General features: G+C 35.7%; 1 protein-coding gene across 2 annotated transcripts in view; it reads right to left on the reverse strand.

The window, feature by feature from the left end:
- thoc5 (THO complex subunit 5) overlaps positions 1-23,703 on the reverse strand; it is an 88,154-nt gene that overhangs the window by 37,726 nt on the left and 26,725 nt on the right. For both annotated transcript variants that reach the window (XM_081771174.1, XM_081771173.1), the window contains exons 4-11: positions 22,305-22,519; positions 21,883-21,958; positions 19,030-19,215; positions 15,137-15,269; positions 14,215-14,333; positions 11,342-11,459; positions 9,647-9,752; positions 2,388-2,604 (exon numbers count right to left, since the gene is read on the reverse strand). In XM_081771174.1, the coding sequence (XP_081627300.1) occupies positions 2,388-2,604; positions 9,647-9,752; positions 11,342-11,459; positions 14,215-14,333; positions 15,137-15,269; positions 19,030-19,215; positions 21,883-21,958; positions 22,305-22,519 (1,170 nt within the window). The remainder of the gene's footprint in view (positions 1-2,387; positions 2,605-9,646; positions 9,753-11,341; positions 11,460-14,214; positions 14,334-15,136; positions 15,270-19,029; positions 19,216-21,882; positions 21,959-22,304; positions 22,520-23,703) is intronic.

Below are 23,703 nucleotides of genomic sequence, written 5' to 3' on the forward strand. Positions count from 1 at the left end.
TAACGATTTTTCGTTGGCTGAAATCGTTCATCTTTATGTTCAAAATAAGAAATGATTTGCGTTTCATTATGATTATTATTATTTTATTCATTCATTCACTGCGCTGAGAGTTGTCGATATCTAGACAATTCAGGCAGACACACACTTAATTTTGTTACTAATATTAAGGAAGGACTTCCTGAAAAACATATCCTAAGAGAGGTACAAGTTTCTTTTTTTTCTTTATTTCTTCAAGAATAGTATACTTCACGATTCCTTCGCAAGATGAAACTCAAGATATAAAATTCTCATTAAAATAACTCAAGATGTTTTTAGCGTTTTTGAAAATTCCACCTAAAGAAAAATTTTTTTTTATATATTTCAATTTCGTACTATTTATGGAGAAAACGATCAATGTAAGGATTCCCTTGAGTATGGAATGAGAAATTCGGGATGTCAAATCCATTTCTGAAGGGAAACGGAGCCAATTTCTGTAAAGTTAAAAATTCCAGTTTTTCATTTCGAAAATACCGAATGTTCGCTTAAGATGGAAATGTGAAGTTTGGTGTATATATACTTTTCCTTAAAATTGGGCGAACATGCGTCGCAGCGTTTTCAAAAATTTTTTTTAGAGAAAGAAAGGTGGCAATTTCTATAATATTTGCATCTCTAATTTTACATTCATTAAAGCATATTCTAACCATGTTCCTTCCATTTTTTTTTTTTTTTTTTTTAATCCCCAACAAGTACTCTCTATTGTCCTATCGAAATACACAAACAATTATTCAGTATTCAAAGATAAACATACTGCAGCCTGGAAAAATATTACATTTTTGACTCAGATAAAATGAACACATAGGTAAAGTTCTTGTTTCATTTGTCCTGTGTAACTACCTTAAGGGCTATGAAGAGGAGTAGCGCGTATCTGCCAATTCAGGAGATAATTACAGGAAAATAAAACATGTAAAAACTTTATTAAGATATAAAATCAAAGGATTTTCATTTGCATTTAATACAGTGTACAACATCAACCTTTAGTGTATCTTGAAAAATTTTGTTCCAAAATATTCTCCACCCACATGGACGCACTGTTGGAGACAGCGAGGGAAGGCATTCTCGTGCACAGTACCATGTATCCTGGAATTGCTCGTATTTCATGATGGACTGGTGTTTGCAGCTCGTTCATATGAAAATGGTGAGGAACTATCTATCGCCTTCAAGTTCCTCCAAAAGAAATACAAAATTTCCTCATAACAGAACAGTTTAATAGACACCATTTAATTTGATTTGATTTTTAATTTAGCGTCCCTTTCAGCAGCGAGACTATATTAGACGTGAACCTACAGCTTAACGTGAGATCCGAACCACATGAGCTCCGCCGGGAATCGAACTCGGGTGTCCCATGCCAAAGGCGCGTACGCAGGACACCATTTAGTGTGAAGATGATGATATAATGGCACACACAACAAGCACTAGTTCTTATGTACTCCCAGAACTGTTTCCCAATCCTCTGATCCCTTCGCTTCGGATATGACTTGCCCATTTCTCTCCCCGGGTTTAATAGCTCCGAGTTACTTCCTTTGGAGATATCTGAAGGAATTAAATTTTCCCTTATATTTTGAATACGTTCAAAGAGATTGAAAAGAAGTTGAAGACATTAAACTATCATGATGACATAAACTGTCCTGTGTTTCACGGAACACAGTATTACGCACTATGGTTCTTTCCTTCGTCGCATCCAATAATGAATTCATTTAGGAATTAATTCTTTCCGGAATTACTTTCAAAAGACACTGAAAGTTGTATACTGTACATGGTATTAAATACAAAGGTGCAGCCTATCTTTCTATGAACCAATACAGTTGCTGAATATATCAAAGTATGCAACTGACACATATTGTAATCTTAAAAGAAAGGCCTTTTTTTTTTTTTTTTTTTTTTTTTTTTTTTTTTTTTTTTTTTTTTTTTTTTAATTCACCAACTACATAAAATGTTACGTTAATCGAATTATTACTCTTTCAATAACCTGTTATCTTCTTCGGATCTAAATATTTTCTGGGCTTAGGAGTGTCTTGTACTTACGCCACTTATAAATTGTTTAACTGTATTTATTACGAAGATTTTGTTAATTGCTGGTACTAATCCTACTGTTGTCACCTATGAATTCAATTCAAGTTACCACAGTCCAATTTGAATCCTGAAATTGGTTAAATACGATACCCACCAGCTTATAAATGAAAAATGGAAAAAGGCCAAGATAATATAACAGGTAAAGAGTGCTCTGTGTGCATTTCAATGTGGAATACACTGACGCTATAAAGAAATGGCATACTGTACATGTACATAGTATAGAGAAATGTTACATAGGCAAAACTGAGAAGACAGAAATAAAAGGTAATCAACTTCACCTGCGATGGGTTGCCATCCGCATCTTGCACTGTCATAAAATCTAAGCCGGCCATTCGCTGTGCCCAAATATACGGTATGCCAAGATCAGGAATATAATCTTTGAATTTGCCAAGTTCTATCTGTTTTAGCTGGTAATGATTGGCAATGTTTGGGCTATCCTCGCCGTAGTCTTCCGGGAAAAGTCCTGATAAAATTGTGTGCGAGGCAATGAGATCTCTGTAAATAAAGTATCCAATATTCACTACATAGAATTATAATAAATAAAAAATAGATAAATAAATAATAAGAACAAAGAGAAAGTATCTCGAAACAATGTTAAGAGAAATGAGGTTTCTTATACCGGATGTTTCAAAAAGAGAGAGAAGATTTCAAAAACTTATTCCATACAGACTTTGTAAAACAGAAACACATTTCACGTATCACTGGATACAGGGAAGTTGGACTATGACCCGCTAGATTGTAGTAACTGAACGTAAGCATCCCTCATAGCGTGGCAAATATCAAATCAATTTCATTTCTTTCCATTCACGAGTTAACTGAGAGTTTGTAACTAAATTCACTGTTTCTGCGATTCGATTTCGCATATCTTGAAGAGTACCGAGCATAGGTGGAACACAATTCTTTAATTACCGCCATAGATAAAAATCACAGGGGATTGGGTCCGGAGTTTATGACATCGTTCAGGTAACACTGGACTTCCAAGTGGAAATATAGAGAAACACCATCTTGTAAAGGATGTCCCAACAAAAACGCTGGATTTAATAGCCCAAAAAGATGCTATCTTTTTAGAGAATGGAAATTATTTTTACATGCTTACAACGGGTAAATCTTCTGATTTTAGAAGCCGAATTTGATTTACCTGGCAACACTGGAATTTTATCATTGTCAGTTCATTTTGCATTCAGTTGCATCTTAGTCAACATAGAGCGCTATACATAGGAACAGTGAGTTTTGATCATGAAAACTCATTACAAGACTCTTAGAAAGCTTCATGCAATCTTTGAACGCGAAAATGTACCTAAGGAAACAACAGTTCATAGACTGATAAAGAAATCTGAGGACACAGGCTCGATATCAGACATTAAATCATCACGTTCTCGATCCGACCGATCTGTTGAAAACATCACTATTGTGCGTGATAGTGTTATTGCAGCCAAAAAATTTGTTCAGCGTCGTTCAGAACAGGCGAGCATTTCAAAGTTCCCTACATCGTATTCTTACGGAAGATCTGCAGATACAGATGTATAAAATTCATCAAACCGAATTCACCAGGTACTGAAACCAAATGATCAAAGGAGAAATTTTGCCGAATGGGTTTTGGAGATTCAACGAGTGGATGAAGAAACATAATGTTTAGTGATGAAGTATATTTTTATCTGAATGGTGTTGCCAAGAAATAAAACTGTCGCACGCGGGCGACAGAAAATCCTCGAGAAATCAAAGAGATACCATTGCATCCACAGGAGTTACTATGTGACGTGGATTTTGGGGTGGTGGAATGACAGTGGGAGGGCCTTACTTTTTTTTCAAGTCGAGTAAGGAAATATCGTTACAATTAACAGGGAACGGTATAACAATATGATTACCAGAGTTTTGTGGCCACATTTGCACGGAACTGATATTGAACGCATGTGGTTTCAACAAGGTGGCGCTACCTACACTCCTCCCAACATACAATTGCTTTGCTTAATCAGAAATTCCCAGGCTGAGCACTCTCTCGCAATGGTGATCAGAAATGGCCACCAACGTCATGTGAACTTACTCCTTATGACTTCTTTCTTCGGGGGTTCCCGAAACCACAGATTTACGCAAAGAAACTCAGAATAGTGCAAGTATAGAGGAAACTGAACGTGTCATTAGCTATCTCGACAGGCATACGTGTGAAAAAGTGATTGGGAACCTCATCGAGAGAGTGCGGTGCTGCAGAGAAAGTCATGGAGGACATTATGACATGACATTATTTTTCATCCTTTAGTCAGAACATTTACCTGATTTGAGTATGTAAAAACAGTTTTCACTTTCTAAAAATAAAGACTTTTTGGGCCATATTAAATCCGGCGTTCTTGTTGGGATACTCTTTATGAAAATTAAGTATTCAAAGCTTCTTGAAGTTGGGAGCAACAACCAGTTTTCCACCATGTCTAGGAATGACAATGCGGTCACAATTTCCTTTGCAAAACATAAAGGTACATTAAATTTGCTTAAAAACAAAACAAAACAAACAAACAAACAAACAAAACAAAACTTCAGCGTTTTTCTCTTATGTTCGACGACTTTGCATGTCTGTTGATACCCCCAATTCTAACACTGTGGCGATTAACTATACCAGATGATTTATTGGAAGAAAAAAAAGTCGTTCCGAAAAAGCATTCTCTTCCACATCCATCAGGCTTCAGTGAAGAATTTATATATTTTTGGACGATCGTCGGGATATAATGCTTGCAGTGGTTGCAACTTGTAACACTTCATATGCAGAATCTGTTTAAGAACATGGTAGATCGCTGTTACAGAAATGCCAAGCTTCATGCTTGCCCCGTTGTGTTAGTTTCGTTGAGTTCCGTTCGAATATACGTCGGGTACGCTCGACATTGTCTTTTGATATATATGGACGAGCAGTGCTTTTAAACTTGCATATGTACCCTTGCTTCCTTATTCTACTCATTTTTTATGCCACCCGTAAATTTGTTCACGACGAGGCGGCTGTTTGTTGAACAGTTGAACTGTCAAACGTTGCATTTGAAAAATGGATTCATACTTATCAAACTACAGGACACAAAAATCACATCTCTTGTGGTATTGTCATTTTATTACCAGGGTTGTTGGAATCTTCCTCAGCCCGAAATTCCCCAGTGGATTTTTTGGGGTAAAACACATATAAAATAACCACAATAAAACCCACCTCAAAAAATATACTCTAAAACTTGGTTTGAAATAATATTCTTAATATAACTACTTCCTTTAATCGTGCTTCTTAGTGTATGCCTAGTTTCAAAATTGGCTTAAAATATGTATTTACCACCAGAACAGAATACACTGAAAACAAAGATGGTTTGGGAATCATTCATAATGAATTTTGTTTGCGCTCAATCAAGTTCGATGAAACACTGTTCAACTGTAATTTATTACATAAAAATGAAAATAATCTTTGTGCGCGCAACATGGGAAAACGGTTAAACCGTTTAAAATGAATTTTGGAATGCAATTATCACGTACTTCGAACTGGGTTTTTAATCAGATTATTTTCATTAAAATGCATGTTCCATGGGGGGGGGGGGGAGGATGATCAAAATCTACGCGAAAATCTTAGTATGTCGCGATTCTGTCAAGTTAAGAAGATGACATTTTTTATGTAAATTTCACATTAAAAGTAAGTGGAACCGTGTCCCAGTTTTTTTGAGAATTTCCATTTTAAGTGGGGAAGGGTAGCAAATTCTATAACTTAAAAGCGATATTGGCTGTTGTTTCTGATTGCATCACACGGGGAAACGGTTAAGAAGTTTGAAATGATTTTTTGAACATACAATAGTTAGTACCTACTCTGCGCTGGAAATTTTATATTCCTTTGATTTAAGAGCGCATCCTAGTAGAAGGAGTAAAAGAAGTTCAAAGTTCTTGTTAGAAAAAAAAAAAAAAAATGTATGTCACGAGTCCGCCAAGTTAGGAAGATGAAACTCGGTATATTAATACCTCACTAAAAATAAGGGGACAAGTCGTTTCCTGTTTTTGAAAATTTCCATTTTAAGGAAACAAAGAGGGCGTTTTTTATAATTTCTTTCTTCACATTTAAATCGACAATGTCTGTAGTTTGTGTCCCGCGTCACGGGAAATGATTGAATAGTTTGAAATTACTTTTAGAATCAACCTCAAGCTATGATGTTATTTTCCTTAAAGGGCGTATCCTAAGGGAGAAGGAAGTTAAAAATTCATGCCAGAAATAGAGTATCTTAATACGGTTCATTAATATGCGTATCCTAAGGGGGAGAGGAGGCTCAAACCTTTTCCTTGAACCTAATTCTCTCCGTGGAAGAACGGGTACTTCAGCTTGTATGAAATCTAAAGTAATGCGGCTATATTTCCTTTGTTTTGGTTACATACTTGTGTATTAATATAAACAGATAAAATGTCTTTCTCCATGTGTCAGTTAATTACAAATCGAGAACGCTTCACTTGGAAAAGGAAATTAGTAAAGATACACTTTTATCTTCTCATCAATAACGGCAATCAGATACGTGGAACTCCCTAATTCTTCTTGCGTATCTAATAGAGTATGTGAAACACAGTACAATTATTGTATATCACAAAACCTAATTTAATTCTAAACTATTGTAAGAAAACAAATTGGCAACTGAAAATGAGAAAAAAAAAATCCAACATTTCAGTTCTTAAAAAAGACTTTTTTATTTCTTTTTAGAAAAACAATATCCATTCAATAAAGCCATTTTTTTATCTCTGGATTCTGAACTTGAGGTACTATCTCAGTATTTTCCTGGCATGTTTCGAGTGAAACTCGGGCCGCGGTGGCTCAGTGGTAGAGCGTTCACTTCTAGTGTATGGGGTCCCTGGTTCGATCTCAATTCGCGCTAAGCGAGTTTTGTGGTGGACAAACTCCGCGTGTGGATTTCCTCGGGGTTCTCCCGTTTCCTCCCACTTTCTTTATTCCACTATTTCATTCATTTCTCATCATTACCGTCTTCTTTAGCCTACCCGGCATAACCGTGGGACGTAAACCTCAAATATTTCATTTCATTTTTGAATGAAACTCAGGACCGCTGGCTCAGGGATTTGAATCATAAGTGTAAGAGGGGATTTCATTCCTATTCTGTATTACATAAAATTATCCACCTCTTTGTTACTATAGAAAACTTTGTACTTCGTTCTTTCTAATAGATATCGAAATACAAGCGAGGGTCAATGGTGCAACGTGTGTCCCACGAGATGCGCATGGGATTTCATAGATTCCTTGTGCATTATTTTCTTTTTGTTTTTTATTTCTAAGTTTAGTTCAATGTCTCACGATTATGCACCAGGGCTAAGAGAGACTGTGATGATATGGATAATATTGTGGCATGACGAAAGTAGTAGGAAACGGGAGAACCCCAAGAAAACCAACACACACGATGTTTGTCCACCACAAAACGCACCTGGCGGAAGCTAGGATTGAACTAGGAACCGGCGCCAGACGTGAACTATCGCGGTCCCACAAAGGAATTCCATAGTTTCATGTGTACAGTAGAACATATATGCTTAAGTGGTATATTAAATAGGAAAATGGCTTTAAATATATGTACAAATTTAATAAAACCCAATATTACCCAATATAACGCACTGTGCTTTTTTTTTAATAATAATAATAATAATAATAATAATAATAATAATAATAATAATAATAATAATAATAATAATAATATCCTCGGTTTTTCACAGCCCTGTTTATTACAGGCAACAAGAGCGTTCGCCGGTGGCTTTAAACTTCGGACTTACATGTATCGAGTCATATGTAGAATGTGCTTCTGTCTTATAGTTTGTACGAAATAAATGACTGAAATATTTCTTTCTTTTCGAAACATTAGTAGTTTGTTTCTACAAAAGAAACTAATTAAGACAAAAATATTTTATAAAACTAAAATTCATGTTATTTTTTAGTGTATATAACTTTAAAAGGATATAAGAATTTGAATGACAAAAAAAGTAACAAAAATGTTTCAAGTTGCTTCATATATTTTTTGTTTTTAATCAAGAGGATAGTTATATAAGGAAATTACATAAAAAAAATGGCGGTGCCCCTGTGTACAAGGAGTGTCAAATTTAAGAGCAAATCCGAAGAGACCTTCTTTTAAAGAGGATAAATACCAAATCAAGAACTAAGCAATTCCATTTATTTCCCCTTCTTTGCACAACTACTTACGCTGATCATACAATGTTTTTGACTGGAACTTACTGTTTAAAGCGGGTTGTATTCGAGACGGGCAAGACCTTCTGAGTTTAACCTGAAACCATACACATTAGACAACTGGAATCGACAGAGCGAAGTTTTCCTTTTCGTCAACATAACTGGATAATTACTGACCAGATTGCCGAAACGTTCATACAAATGTCCAAACCACAAATATAACTGGTTTATCTAATTCTTTAAGTTTCCTAAATTGTTTTCTGTAAAAAGTACTTCTCATTAATGGACATTCCCTTTTAATCTGATAAACCTAACAGATAGATTAACACACACTTATTTTTTTGGCACCTCGGAATTCTTACCGGATAATTACTTTCGGTGATCAATTCTGTTGTCAGCGTCTCCCAGACACTAATTGAATAACATAGGCTTCACAAAAAATTGTATATGCTAGTCAACTTAGTCCTTTTTGAACAAAACACTAAGATCAACAATTTCCTTTTACTTGCTGGAGATCATCTACACACACACACACACACACACACACACACTCAAAACTTGGAGTAATCATCCGATGAGCACTCCCAGGGCTTACATAAAAAGGTTAGTGGTGTTAATTTCAACAAAAATGTGTCCAGACTTTATGTTAAATCTGATCGATATGTTGATTTTTTGAATACTGAACATGCTACTTTAATCTTAAATCAAAGTTTCTTTCTTATGTATTTCCTCATTTGAGCAAGTGAATTGGTGTATTATCTGCGATATAACGTTTTTTGTCCTAGTCAAGTTTCAATGTGTTTACATGCTACATTTTCTTTTTTGTGACGATAAATTACGCCACGATATAAAAACGTCAATAACAAATAAAAAAGAAGTATTTTATTGTTTTTTTTATTTTTTACTTTTATTCTATTTTATTTATCAATTTATTTTTTTTTAAATAAACCAACAAACTTGTAAATACAGAAAACTGAACTACTTTTATTGAGCCATAACTGTATATGAAGGCCTCCTACTCTAATTTAAATAAACACATAAATAAATATATAAATTCATTTTCGTGTTGATTTGTGTCCTTTTTCGGTTATTTTGCGGATTATCTGAGAAGTTCGCTTAATCGCGATTACCGCGCCACCCTATTCCGCGAATAATCGGGACTTTCCTGTAGTTTGCTATAATCTACGTCCATGAACAGAAGAACTACACAAAAACGAAGTAAATCAAAACTCCCGGTATATGAATGTAATCCATTGTACGCTTTTTTCTTTTTTCTTTTTCTTTTCTTTTTTTTTTATGTGAGCATACACAGCGAACTATTGAACAAATCACCGTATATTTTACGAACTGCAAGAAATAATTACTTACCCAGCAGATATTCCACGAACAGACTGCTTTAAGTTTACTTGACATTTTACTGTAACGATGTGAAGGTTTATCAAATAATAACATGAAACTGTAATATTGTTGTCATCTGTAACAGAGAAAAATATATTATTTAGAAATTACTAACCTCCAATTATAATACATCAAGGTATTTTATATATATATTGCAACATACGTACATCACAATTTTCTACAATACAAAACGTATTCTTCTACAATACACATTAACATCTATTCAGTTTCACTTGTTACTTAATAGTATCGTCTTTCATTTGACTTGTGATTATATAGTTCCAAAATATTGCTTACCATGTAGCAGAAACAATGACTAAAACCAACCCACTTGGCGTAGCAGCCCCTCTTGAGGGCCTGAGCCGCTCCAACGCCATCTGTCAGCGACCGGCTGAACTATGTCCAGCCTAGAGACCAAGCACGTGGACAGTCACTAACCGGCGTACGAGGAGCTTTCTACACCTTATGGTCGTCACGTCTTTCATTCACATGTATCCCCAGTTTGCCTCACGACGCTGGGTGCACCGGCCGGGAATCGAACTCTTGACCACGCGGACGTGAATCCAACGTTCTAACCACTAGAATATGGTATCTCCTACCAGGCACGTAGCCAGGACTTCGTGAAGAAGGGGGGGGGGGGGTTCGTGACATGAAATACTGTGGTCATCACACCAGGGGCTCGATCATTCTAAACTATTTTACTGAAACATATATTGGTTCGTTTACCAAGGATTTCGCAACGGCGGAGGGGGGGGGGGGGTGCATGAAATTCTAAAGGCCCAGGAGCTTGATCAATCTAAACTACGTTACTATAAACCTATATTGGTTTGTTAGAACAATAAAATGAGGATATGTTGGCAAGTATTTTAATAACAAACTATGAAGAAATCTCGAGTATAATAATAATAAGAATAATAAAACGTATTGAAGATTTTACAATATTTACGTCCTTCCTCAGTTTATTCAAATATAACAATTTTCCTTTCATTATGACCTCAATTATTATACAAAGAACATATTCACTATAATAAAAACTACATACTCAATAATGTCTTGTAAACTATTTTACAATATCTGCGTTCCTTTCTCTGTTGAATCAAACGGTAACAGAACTTTCCACAGAAATTTTTGTTTTTATTATTCCGCCAACTACTGTCGGTTCCAAATGACAGATTAAAGGAGCAGTAGAAAATTTTTCTTGAAATAACATGTTTAATACTGCAAGGATGCGATGACGAAAAATTATGATAAAAAATGTCCACTCTGTTACACAACTGCACTATGCTTTCGGAAGCTTAAAATCTTCCTGACTAGTAGCAAAAATTCTGAGAATTCAGTAAGTATTCTTGAAATTTCAAATTCCCTGACTCTTCCAGGATATCTCGCTTAGCTCGCCACCATGTATCGCAAATAATACAAATCTCCTAATAAGAAAGAGTAACCAAAGGCTTCTTGTAGTTTTTTTTTTTTAAATTTTTAACGTTGATCCTTCTTTTTCTCATTTCATTTTGTTTAATCCTTCTTTAATTTTTTTCATTTCTGGTCTCGAAGGGGGGGGGGTGTCCGGACCCCCCCTGGTTACGTGCCTGCTCCTACACACAATGACCAGGAAGTTTAAATGTGCATAAAAAAGGAAGAAAAATATCATTTTGTTATCAAGATTACCTTTCAACCTAATGTTTAATTCCACCCAAAGTGGATGCTTCCGTAAAAGCTGCTTCTTCTTTTGTTCCAGTCTGTCTGATCGAGACAACTTGCGATGGTGGCGATTCTGCACCACTTCCTGCAAAACCACAAAAGAAAAACTCATTATTAGCACGTCAAACAAATTTTGCATTCTGTATATTGAAACTACATGTTACTTAATTGGTTAGGAACTTAATGAAGACATCAGCATCAAGGTTATTTGTCTGGGCCACGAAAAGGCCAACTGCCGACATACATACTTCATAAGATCATTAACATAAAAATATAACCTCTACAATAGAGAATGGAAAAGGAAATATCCAAACAGAAAATACAACAAAGTAATAATAAAAATTACGAAAGTTATTAAAGATAAAAATTAAAGTAAAGGTCGCCGGAAAGCTACGAGAATAAATAACAAAAGAAAAGTAAATAACAGGAAAAATATCTAAAAGAATAGAAGTAAGGTAAAACAAACCTGTTAAGAGCTAAAAAGAAAAGCCTTAGAGAACGTTAACTACTTCAATCACACGAATCAAAGCAAGAACCCAGTTACTAGAAACAGCATTTTCTCTCAATACCAGGTTTAAGTACTCTAGGCATACTACAAAAATGTGCATAATACTCTGCGGAATTATACAATCTCCCAATACAGATGACTGGCATCACGCACTAACAAGGCGTGTGTCCGATAAGCAAGCGTGCCAAAATCACTTCATCTCTTCAACTAATACGCAATGACGTCTGACAATTGCCCAAACCACGATTTATAGAATGAACCGTACTTTCGTTGGCCTGGTTCTAATCCGTCTGCCAATTAGAGTGCATCCCTTGGATTAAATAGCTACAGAAATCAAATATGAAAAAAAAAAAAATCTTTCAGTTTAACGTCCCACGATTATGCAATTTAGGCTAAGGGAGACAATGATTAAGACAAGTGAATGATGATGGAAGAATTAGTGGAATGAGGAAATGGAAGGAAACGGGAGTTCTCCGAAAAAAACTCACGAGTACGATGTTGTCCACCACAAACTTAGTAGGGGATCGAACCAGGGACACCACACATCAGAAGTAAGCGCTCTACCACTAAGTCACCGTACTCGCAGCGCTCCCTGCTAGTCTAGTGGCAAGCGCGCGCACCTTCCCTGCACTAAGTACCGGTTCGAATCTCGGTAGAAGAGCACAAAAAACATTCACTTTCATCAGTGTTTTTTAGCGTAAAGGGCATAATCGTAGGACGTTAAACTAAAATGTCATTTCATCTGGGACACTTAACAGGAATATAAATGACGATCAGATTCATGCTGCAACGACTAAAAAAGGGAAAAAGCATAACCATAACTCGTTCCCACTCGTTGGTGGTCAGAACCCAGTACCACGATGAATCTATTTGTGAACCGGAATTTAGAGCCAGTAGAAGTGGGACGACATTATGTTTGATTATTTCTGAAACTGACGAGCTTATCTGCAACTATTGTCACATGTGGACAGCGGAAAAGAATGAGGAATGTGCCATAGTATTTTACGGGTACACCTACCTTCATATTACGGGATTAAATCGTTACCAGAAATTATCGCGTAGCACGAAAACGCATAACGCGAACCGTACACGGTGTCCGCGTTTTTAAATTTATTTCTATTTATTTTTACCTAAATAGCATTCTAGCGAAAATGCGTAAAGTGAAATCGCGTACACGGATATCTAACTGTAATTAGCATGTTGAAGTTTATATAACATTTAAATCATAGATTGTAAATGGCAAACTTAGATATTTAATAAAGGTAATATTATATTTTTATATTGCAAAACTGATGTTTACTATGTTATTCGATTGGTTAGTTCGGAACATAATCTCTCTTTCACAACCTAGGATATAGTATGAGATGTGCACCCCCAGAATAACGTGGAATCAGGACATGATGACCTGTAATCGGAATCAAACCCAGGTCTCCCGCGCCGAACTTGGCGAAAGCTAACCATATAGCCATAAGGAGCTCTCGCAAGTAACAAGTAGTTATTGCATTATACATGCGTACGTTATGATATTGCTTCAAAATATAGTTATTTTCTGTAGGTTGGCTACTTTTCACTGGAACAGATGAAGGTCAACATAGATGGGTTTTACTGTATTATCAAACGAAAATAACTTCACTAGCCTTGTCTTTGGTCTTCAGCCATGGAAGTTTAATTATACTTGGCTCAAGCTGACAAGGTGCGAAATAACAAATCTATATAGTTTTCCATAGAGTCAAACGCTGAATAGCCATTCTTGGTGGTCTTGTGGTTAGCGTGGCACGTAGGAACAGGTTCGATTCTCGGTGGCAACGCATTACAATGGTACAGATTCCATCTTAAACTGAAGGTTCACGTTTTGTATATACTGGGTGATGAATAGAAAAGTAAACTTAAACAGTCAAACAAATGCTAAACACCAGAGAAGCACAGTTCCACCACTGGATTAGACTTTGATTTTATTTTGGATTTAGTTCCTTCCAGCAGCAAAGCAATATGATACGTGGACCTACAGCTTAATGTGGAATCCGAACCACATAAGCTTCTGCCGGAAATCGAACCCGGGTCTCCCACGCCAAAGGCGCGTATGCTAACCACCAGAATAGAAAAATGAAGAAAAAAAAACTCATGAAATGTTTATCTATGAATGAACAGAAAATTGTTGTAAATTATGACAGTGATCTTATCTTCATATACAAATCACATTTTAATATTTTTGCTTTTTTTAAAAAAAAGTCTGGAAGATTGCCATGAGAAGCTCATATAATGTAATTTTATTTACAAATATTTTTCTATAAATTATTATCAGACCAATATAGGATATCATTCGGTGACTTACCTCGCCCGTTTCCATTTCCTGATCAGATTCTGAATCCTCTGGCTCACTAGTTTCAGACACAGCAGCACTGACACGCGCTTCTTCTTCATCACCTTTCACCGTAACTGACAAAAGTTTATCTAGAAACACAATTTCACAAGATAATCAAATATTGAAATCTTTTAATGGTCAAATTTTGTTCACAAAAAAGTAAAATACAAAAACATACTCACGATTTATAAATGTTTTTAAAGTTATTTTATATCTATATAACGTTACTACACAGGCAAGTCATATGAAATTAAATTAAAACTTGATCGTTGGGTCTTTCTATAGCTACAAGCGCATGATCAGTTCCCCTTTTTATTACTAACATTTCGACTAAATTAACCAGATAGTTTTCTCTGCTAATTACTTTTATTGAAGTCAATTTACTACTCCTGCTGAATTTCCTAATTATGTTTACCTCAAGATTATTACTATTGATGCTAACAACAATAATAATTAGAAGGAGAAGATCTAAAAGTATATATTTCCTTTGATTCTTCCTTTTTTGTTTTTTCAACTTTTTTCTTTTTCTTTTTTTTTTTTTTTTTTTTCAATAAAATAGTTAACCTGTAGTATCTATATAGGCTCGGTCATAACTGCGGTGGCTCTGTGGTAGAGCGTTCCCCTTTGATGCATGGGATCCCAGTTCACGCCAAGTGGCCTTTGGGCAGACGAATAGCAAGTGCGTGGGTTTCCTCTCATTTTCCTCATTCCACTATTTCATTTATTTTCATCATCATCGTCTCCTTTAGCCAAAATGGCATAAAGTGTGGGACGTATACTAGGTCATTTCATTTCATTTTACTATTAGAACTTAATGTATACTAGATCATTTCAGCAAAAAAAGATTTTATTAACTTAATTAGAGTTACAATACACTACTCGAATTACTTACCACACGCTGCCTTGTAAGCGTCGGCTTGAACATAAAGAATATACAGCGGCCGTGGAAGTAAATGAGCTATTTGATGTTGTTTTCTGATTTTATCAATTGGTAAACCCAAATACTCTTGTAATGGTTTTGTTACCTAAGAAGCAAAAGAACAGCTATTACTCAAACATGTTTCATAGTTAAAAACAACAGATTTTGACAGCATAGTACTCGAATGTCTAGTTTACTGTAAGATTTTAACAAACGTAAAGTTTCAGTAATTTGATAAACTGAAACTAAATGTACTCTAGTGTACAGCTAGGTTCTGCCAGAGTTATTGGACGTTATGAATGAGTGAGGTTTACAAGATACCCCACACCCACAAATTTCTAATAGTGCTATTTTATTATTATAATTATTTTAACTTATTTATTTATATTTTGTTGACAAGGTGCTTAAGAGTTATCCATAAAAGTTCCTTAAGAGACATCTATTGCCAGCATCGTCGACATCTGACTGCTTGAAGTTTTAGAAGATATCATATATCTAGATGATAAATACTTGGAGAAAGTTGGGGGAAATTGTGACATTTAGCTCAAGCGGATGAAAAGATGCGCAACAGGATAAATCAAAGTTTCTTACATTGGGAAAATAGCTAATTGTAATAAAGCTCAAACTAAACATCTCCATGCATTAGGAAAAACAAAAACAAACAAACAAACAAAAGAAAGAAAGAAGAAGAAGTGAAATATGAAATATTTGGCGACTTTCCAAGGACTATTGTTTAGTTTCTGTTTATTTAAATGTGTAATTTCAGAATGATACGCTTTTAAAATATATTTCAGGTAGAATCTGTAGAGTCAACACTAAAACTATATACTACTCCTTTACTTAATCTCTTAGCAATATGAGAAATTGCTGACTTAAATTCACGTTTTTTTTTTTTTTTTTTTAAAACCTTACAGGGAAATAAGTGTTTTATGGTGAAAGAAAACTGCACTGAAACTGCCTCACACGTTTCAAAATTACTGATAAAGAACAAGAAAAAAAAATCGCTGGGGTTTTAACGACAGTGCTCACAATGCAGCTCTTTAATACTGTAATTGTTTTTAGTTATTTCTTGTAATTTGTTTCCTATTCCCATTTCGGAATTCCATTTTTAAAGTACTTACAACGTCCGAAACAAAATCGGAGATAATTAAGCAGAATCTATATTAAGCGGAAATATTTCAGTTTTTCTTGCTGTCATGTAAATTCTTTTCAACTAGATTAAGTGTTGTTCTTCGTTACTGTACTTCTGTAAAGCTTAAACGGAAAGAGTCCTCCACCACTATTTTAAATATTGTACGTGTTTTTCTTGTAGCAAAATATCGCATTTGTGTCACAATTTAGCTGAATATTTTTCAATATTTTATAGCAATAGCAGTAAGTACTACATAAATATACTCAGATAAAAATGTTACACAAAAGATATTTTATAAAGTAATACAGGAATACTTTGCACAACAAAACTGTTTTTGTTATTACACATATTTACAAATTAGTAACAATTCTTTTTTTTTAAAAAAAAAAAAAAAAGTTCTGTGATGAACGAATTCAATTAAAACCCATTGTAAATAGACTTCGAACATCAGGAATATATGTACAGGGTGGGCCATTTATCTTGATATGGCCTTGTAACTTTTAAACTAATGGACAAACACCATGCAAATATCGTCAGGGGAAGATTGCTTGGCATATTCTTTGATACCACAATGTTCACACCCAACATAAAGTTGTATTTTTTTTTTTTAATGACACTACGTCAGGTTATTATACATTTCAAATGCGAATGTTAAACAAAAACTTACAATGTTATATTAATTACTCAGTGTTGCAAACTAAGGACCCTACAGTATCACAAACATCCAAATTTTGGGGGCCTCTACAGCAGTAATAATGTTACTGAGACAGAGAAGGCAACGCATATTCACAATGTCGTACTATCAAATATGATCATGATACGACGGATTGCGATCATTCAATTGCCTTTGATAGTTTTCAACACAATGTCCTTTACAACAATTTGATATCTCAAACAGTTCAGAGGATATGATAAAAACTGTTAAAGTTTGCAACACTGCTTATACGTACATTTGAAATATGTAACAACCTGACGTAGTGACATTTGAAAATGACATGACATGTTTGAGTTTTACTTCCCACGTTATGTCGGTTAGGCTAAACCAGACGGTGATTATGAGAAATGAATGAAATGGTGTAATGAAGAAAATGGGAGGAAACGGGAGAACCTCGAGGAAACCCACGAGCATGTCTACCACGAAGCCTACACGGCGCAAGCTGGGATCGAACAAGGGACCCCAAGCACCGGAGGTGAACGCTCTACCACTGAGGCACCGTGTCCCCATAGTGACATTTGAAAAAATATAACTTAAGTTGCCAACTCTTAACCGTGCAGTATCACAGAGTATACCAACCAATATCCCCTGCGAATATTTGCATGATACTAAATGTCAGCGTTTTTTAGTTAAATATTAAAGGAAGCATCAAAATAAATAGCCCACCCTGTTCGATTCAAGTTGGCGCCATGTGGGTCCCGATGAAGCGGAAAACACACGGTATAGTTATTTACACTTCCAAACTATGCTATGCATAAATATCCGAAGTATTATCGAACAGTTATGTCTGTCTGTCCGTCTATCTGTCGGCAGTTATCAGAGCAAAAACGACACGAGATATCTGAAGCCTGTCTTTTGCAATCGATTCAGTATCCCAACAATAGGTTCCATCTACTCCATTAATCCTTTATTAAAACCAGAAATTCTATAAATCAACCGTTTCCGGTTTCAATCTTGATCGCCATGGATCGAAAACGATAAGTAGTTTTCTGGAATCGATTCAATGTCTCAACCAAACATACCATAACCACCCGTAACACTTTATCAAATTTGGAAATAATAGAAATTTACTAGTATTTCCGATTTTAATATTGCTTTATATAGAGCAAAAGCGGTCAGAGATATCGAAAAGCGGATTTTCGCAACAGATTCAGCGTCCCAAGAATAGGTTACACGTTTCACATTAATCCTCTATTCAAATCGTAAGTGGTAGAAATCATCCATGGCGGAACGTGATTGGTTGGAAAGTGAACAAGGGGACCTACGGGATTGGCTGAAGGCTTCAGCCAATAGAATTTAAAATTCTTAATAACAATGACTATATATATGTCTGTATTTTCATTTATGTTCTATAGTGTCTGAAGAAGGATATGTTAGATATCCGAAACTGTTACAAAATACAGTGTATATTGAAGCTTTGGTCAGACTTTCTTTTGTTACAAAATTCAATCCAAAGCCATGGATAGTCTTGCTATCCATTTCAAGTTTAAGCGTTCATCAATGTGGAACAGAAGCGGCAATAGTCAAACATTTTTTCTCTATTTCTCTACTAAGATCGGAAGTAGTACAAATTTACAACTTCACATACTTCATCTCTTACTATCCCTGTTTTGCGGCTGGAAGTTATAGATCTGTTTCATCTACTGGATTCGCATAGTTTGGAAGTCTGCTATGAAACCACACACACTTCGTCAACTATTTGACGAAGGGTCGTATCTCAAAATATCACTTTTTCAGACATAAAGAAAGAAACAATAATTCCATAGACAGGAAACAATTCAATATGTAATAACTTGTCACCTGTTCCAAATAATAAATATGTAGAATACATGCTCAGTTATTACACATTTAACTTTTCTCTCCTCAATGGAATTACAATTCTTTCTTTATGTCTTAAAAAAAAGTGAACTTATGAGATACGACCCTTCGTCAAATAGTTGACGACTTGTTAGTATTAAGGTTCTATTTTTACTATCTTCTGGTAAGTAATTCTTATTTTCTAAAATGGAGTCTTCTTACATCTAAAATGGATTTTAATCTAGGAGCAAGATTTTCCAACTGGTCCTGCTTCAACTGAATTTCCTTGGCTACTGTTGATTTCTTCTCCTGCAGCTCCTGACACAAGGCGGACAACTGTTTCCTCTGGTGAAGCTCCCAGTCCAGACGAGCCAATTTTAACTGATGAGGATCGCCAACAGTCAGTTCCTGAAAACACAAGAAATAACATGAACCTAATGATCCCTATCTCTGAAGTCTTGACTAAAAAGCATGCGTTACACATGAAGTGTGGTATACCGATCGATGGGGAAACTTTGCAACAAAATTTAATGAACGGGAAAAACCCGGTTAAAAGTAAATCTTGCTCATAAATAACTTATACAGAGTGAAAAAGTGGCTTGACTGGATCGGGACTCGAACCCGGGATCTCCGGCATACCGTGCCGATGCGTTAACGACTACTCCACTCAAGTCCGCTTCCCAGAACAGCCAAACACTCTCTCACTCCTGCAGTCGGTGCTCTCCACTCAAGGCCACATGGCTTGTACCACAGCGTAAGCTGCTGTGCTTGGGCAAATCCAGTGTCCATATATTGAGAACACCTTTAACGGTTGTGATAAGGTGAACACCTTTAAACGTGTTCTCAATATATGGACACTGGATTGTCCAAGCACAGCAGCTTAAGCTGTGGTACAACCCATGTGGTCTGAGTAGAGAGCACCGACTGCAGGAGTGACAGAGTCTTTGGCTGTTCTGGGAAGCGGAGTGAGTGGCGTAGTTGTTAACGCATTGGCACAATATGCCGGAGATCCCGGGTTCGAGTCCCGGTCCACTCAAGCCACTTTTTCACTCTTTGTAAATTCGCACCTACAGAGGATTGTTGTGTGTAAAATAAATCGGTTGCTTCCTCCTTTCATTAATATACTTGCTCATAAATCTCTGCTGGAGTACATACATGTTATTTACTGTATTATTAAGATATTATATTTATAAAGGATGTCCCATAAAAAACACAACTTCTAGTAAGTTGGCAACACTGAACGTTACACGATTTTCATCTGTTATCTTTGTGGTCAGTAGTGTGGAGCGCCGAATAGACCATGACCGTCATCTGTTTTCTGTACGGGTAGGAATGGAGTGCTTCACTACGGAACAACGTGTTGTCATAGTGAAAACTTATGACAAATGTGGTAAATGTCGTGTAGAGACTATTCGCAAACTCCGTGGAATGTTTGGTCAACGTCACGCATCGAATAAGTCGACTGAGATGAGACTGATTGCTCAACTTGAGACAACCGGTTTCAAAAAGACGGCGCAACTTCTCACACATCAGTTGAAATAATGGACTTGTTACGAGAGAGGTTCCCTGGCCGGGTAATATCTCGCATGGGTGGCGTGAATTGGCCACCCAGATCATGTAATTTGACACCATATTATTTCTCTCTGTGAGGGTGTCTGAAATGTCGTGTGTGCACCAGCAAACCACGTCCACTTTCAGAGCTCAAGGTCGAGATTTAGCGTGTAATTTCATAACTAGAGGTGCAAACATGCCGAAAAGTTACGGAAAATTTCATCGGAAGAACAAGAGCGTGGCTGCAGAGTCATAGAGGGCATTTGAGTAATATCATGTAATTTTAAACACAATCACAGATAGCATACACTGCAAAAATATCTAAATATGTAAAATGTAAATTAATTCATCAATAAATCTGTATGTTATTATGCTCTCAAAAGTTCCATTCTTTATGACATAACCCTTTATATATACGTTGCATGTTATCATGGGCTTCCTTCACGCTTACTTTTAGTTTCCTCATAATGGCACGAAATGAAACTTTTAGTTTAACGTTTCAGAGTTAGGTCCTTTAGGCTAACGAAGGATGATTAATAAAAGTGAAAGGCTACGAAATAACTGCAACGCGAATATGAGAAGAAACGGAAAGACTCCAAAGAAAACCCAGGGATACAATACTGTCTACCACAAACTCATTTGCTCTCGGATCAAACCAGGGACTGCTCGCACCAAAGGTGAGCATCTACTACTGAGCTACGGTGTTCTTGCATGAAATCCTAGCCCATTCAATGACTAGAATTTCTTTTTTCTACATGTAATTTTCAAAATAATTTGTTCCTATTAAACAATTACAAAGTAGAACATAGGTCATAGAACCTAAGATATAATCATATAATCATGTTTAAGAATTTATTGTTATTATTTACAACTTATAATCACTTAATAGTGAGAATCACAGATGAGAAATAAACTTTTTTAACATTCTGAGAGAAAAACATCGGGCAAGAGAGCATATACAAGAAATTGCTTTCGAGTAATTGCTCTATTGAAGAGCGTTAGGTTTGTTTCGGTCCACAACAAACAGCACACTGGACAGACAAGAAAACAAACTATAATGCAGTTCGAAGAGATTTGGAAAGCCTCGTTTAAGAAAAACCACACCCTTAGGTTGGGAGAAATGAATTTGTTTCTAGCAGGTTCAAAGACACTGTTCGAAGTACCTGATAAGTTACCAGATTCAATACATGTGCGGCAGCTGCCAAATTCATTGAATGATCACCTTGTAAATCGACATGCAAAACAGATAACATAACTTGAAATACAACATTAAACTATGGTCATATGAAGAGCAATCGGGTGAATTACTAACGGAAAGGGACTAATGTACCACTTGGAGACCATCAATGTGAAATACAATGGGAGAAAACGGTTCATTCCACAGCCACTTATATTAGAAACGGACTTCCTACCCTACGTTTTAAACTTATGTCAGGAAGAACTACTTAAGAGTTACCGTGACATAGTGAGACGGATTATTTGTACTCTATGAAATTCAAGCCAAAATCAAATTTCAATACTCACAGCTCTGCTGATGGACTCTGGAGCTTCTTGGAAAAATTGGTCCACTGGAACCAGTTCTATTTCTTCATCTTTTGACCTAAAAAAATATATATTATAGCAGTATTCACATCCGATATATGAAAATTAATTTTGCTATAATGCTCAAAATAGAACTATGGACTTTATCTGAGTAGCTCAATACTATTATTAAATCGGTATTTAGTAGTGACATGTGATTTCTGAACGGAAGAAAAATAATTTGTTCCTTATTTTAGTTATTCGAGAAAATAAACAACTGAAAAGATGAACGCATCTCTATTGAAGGAAGAAAGAAGAAAAAAATCAGAATCCACAAAAAAATAACTTTCTATACAGTATTATGCGCTAAAAGTAAATAAATCAAAGCAACACTTCGTATCAACATTGTGGCGATAAGTACTTACTTAAATTCACGACATTTGGTGACTTCTTTCTTTAGATGAAGAATTTCATACAGTAAATTTTGTAGCTGTAAATGATAGCTATCCACTTGCAACTTAACAACGTTCAACGTGTTTCTTGCTTTCTTCGTACGAAATTTTTCTAATCGGTTCAGCTTCTTTAGCAGAACAAATAACAATGAGGCAGATATTCTTTTCTCTGCAATCTCTGCAACAGCCTACAAAAGTAATAACACTTAGTTTATAACAGCAACAAGACAAATTAAAAAACTTCCAGAGTGGTTTGGAAACCTGTTCACTTGCTGCTAAATTAATAGGGCAAACTAACCTAAATTTAATCTATTATCTAAAAATACAACGTTCTTTTCTGGGTGCCATAATTTTATGTATTTCACTACGTTATGGATTACTCTTGTTATGATGACTGGTCATCCATCGATTGTGCAAGAATTCAATTTCAGTGGAATTTCATCACATGTTCATTTCGAGCTATTTGAAGACACAAAGTTCCTATATAGCGGGAGAAGAGTTGATTTAAAAGGGTAAAGAATACTACTCATTTGCACTAATTCAGTACGACTTATAAAGGAGAGGGCTACAATTACATATCCGTTTCTTCACAACGCATAAACCACTTTGTTGATCACAATACGTTTATTCATCATGATGAGTTAAGATTTAGGAAATATATTTAAGGAACACGAAAGTTTCCTTTTGGGGTTGAATTTCCAATATAATAGGACGGCAAAAATATTTTCCTAATTGATGATCATATATAGCGTGTTTTAATATTATTTGAATGATAAAAAATCGTTCCAAGAGCGTTAAAGCTATATCGACGATTAAAATTGTATTGAAATACTTCCGACCACATCCTCGGGTTTTGGTTGGCACGGTTGTAGTACATGGTGCCCCACAAAAAAGCAGGAAATTTATTGTAGATTCTGTAATATGAGGTGGACACATATATTTTCATTTATATTTTACTGACACTGTCACTTGAATGTTCATAATCAATGCAAGTGCTCAAAATGATTCCCTTTGGCTTCCATACAGCGGCGTAGATGTTGTAACCAATTTCCTGTGGCATTTTGGATAGTTTAAAGTGTAACGTTGTTCCAGGCGTGTGCCATTACAGCTTTCAGGCCATCAATGTTTGTGATGTCTCTCCTGTGTTCTCAAACCTTCTGTAGCAGTATTCCCCAAATGTAATAATCCATCACGTTGAGATCTGGACTTTTAGACGGTCAGTCGTTAGGTTCGATGAAGTCAGGAGTATTAATTCTTATCCATGTCACAGTATCGATTGCTGTATGGGCCTTCGCACCGTCTTGTTGCCATGTCCATTCGTGATCACCCATAACTGTGTTAATGTCTTGGAACATCTGGGTGCACATACGTA

Source organism: Thermobia domestica, chromosome 9 (genome assembly GCF_964235325.1).
Source record: "Thermobia domestica chromosome 9, izTheDome1.hap1.1, whole genome shotgun sequence".
NCBI classification, from domain to species: Eukaryota; Metazoa; Arthropoda; class Insecta; order Zygentoma; family Lepismatidae; genus Thermobia; species Thermobia domestica.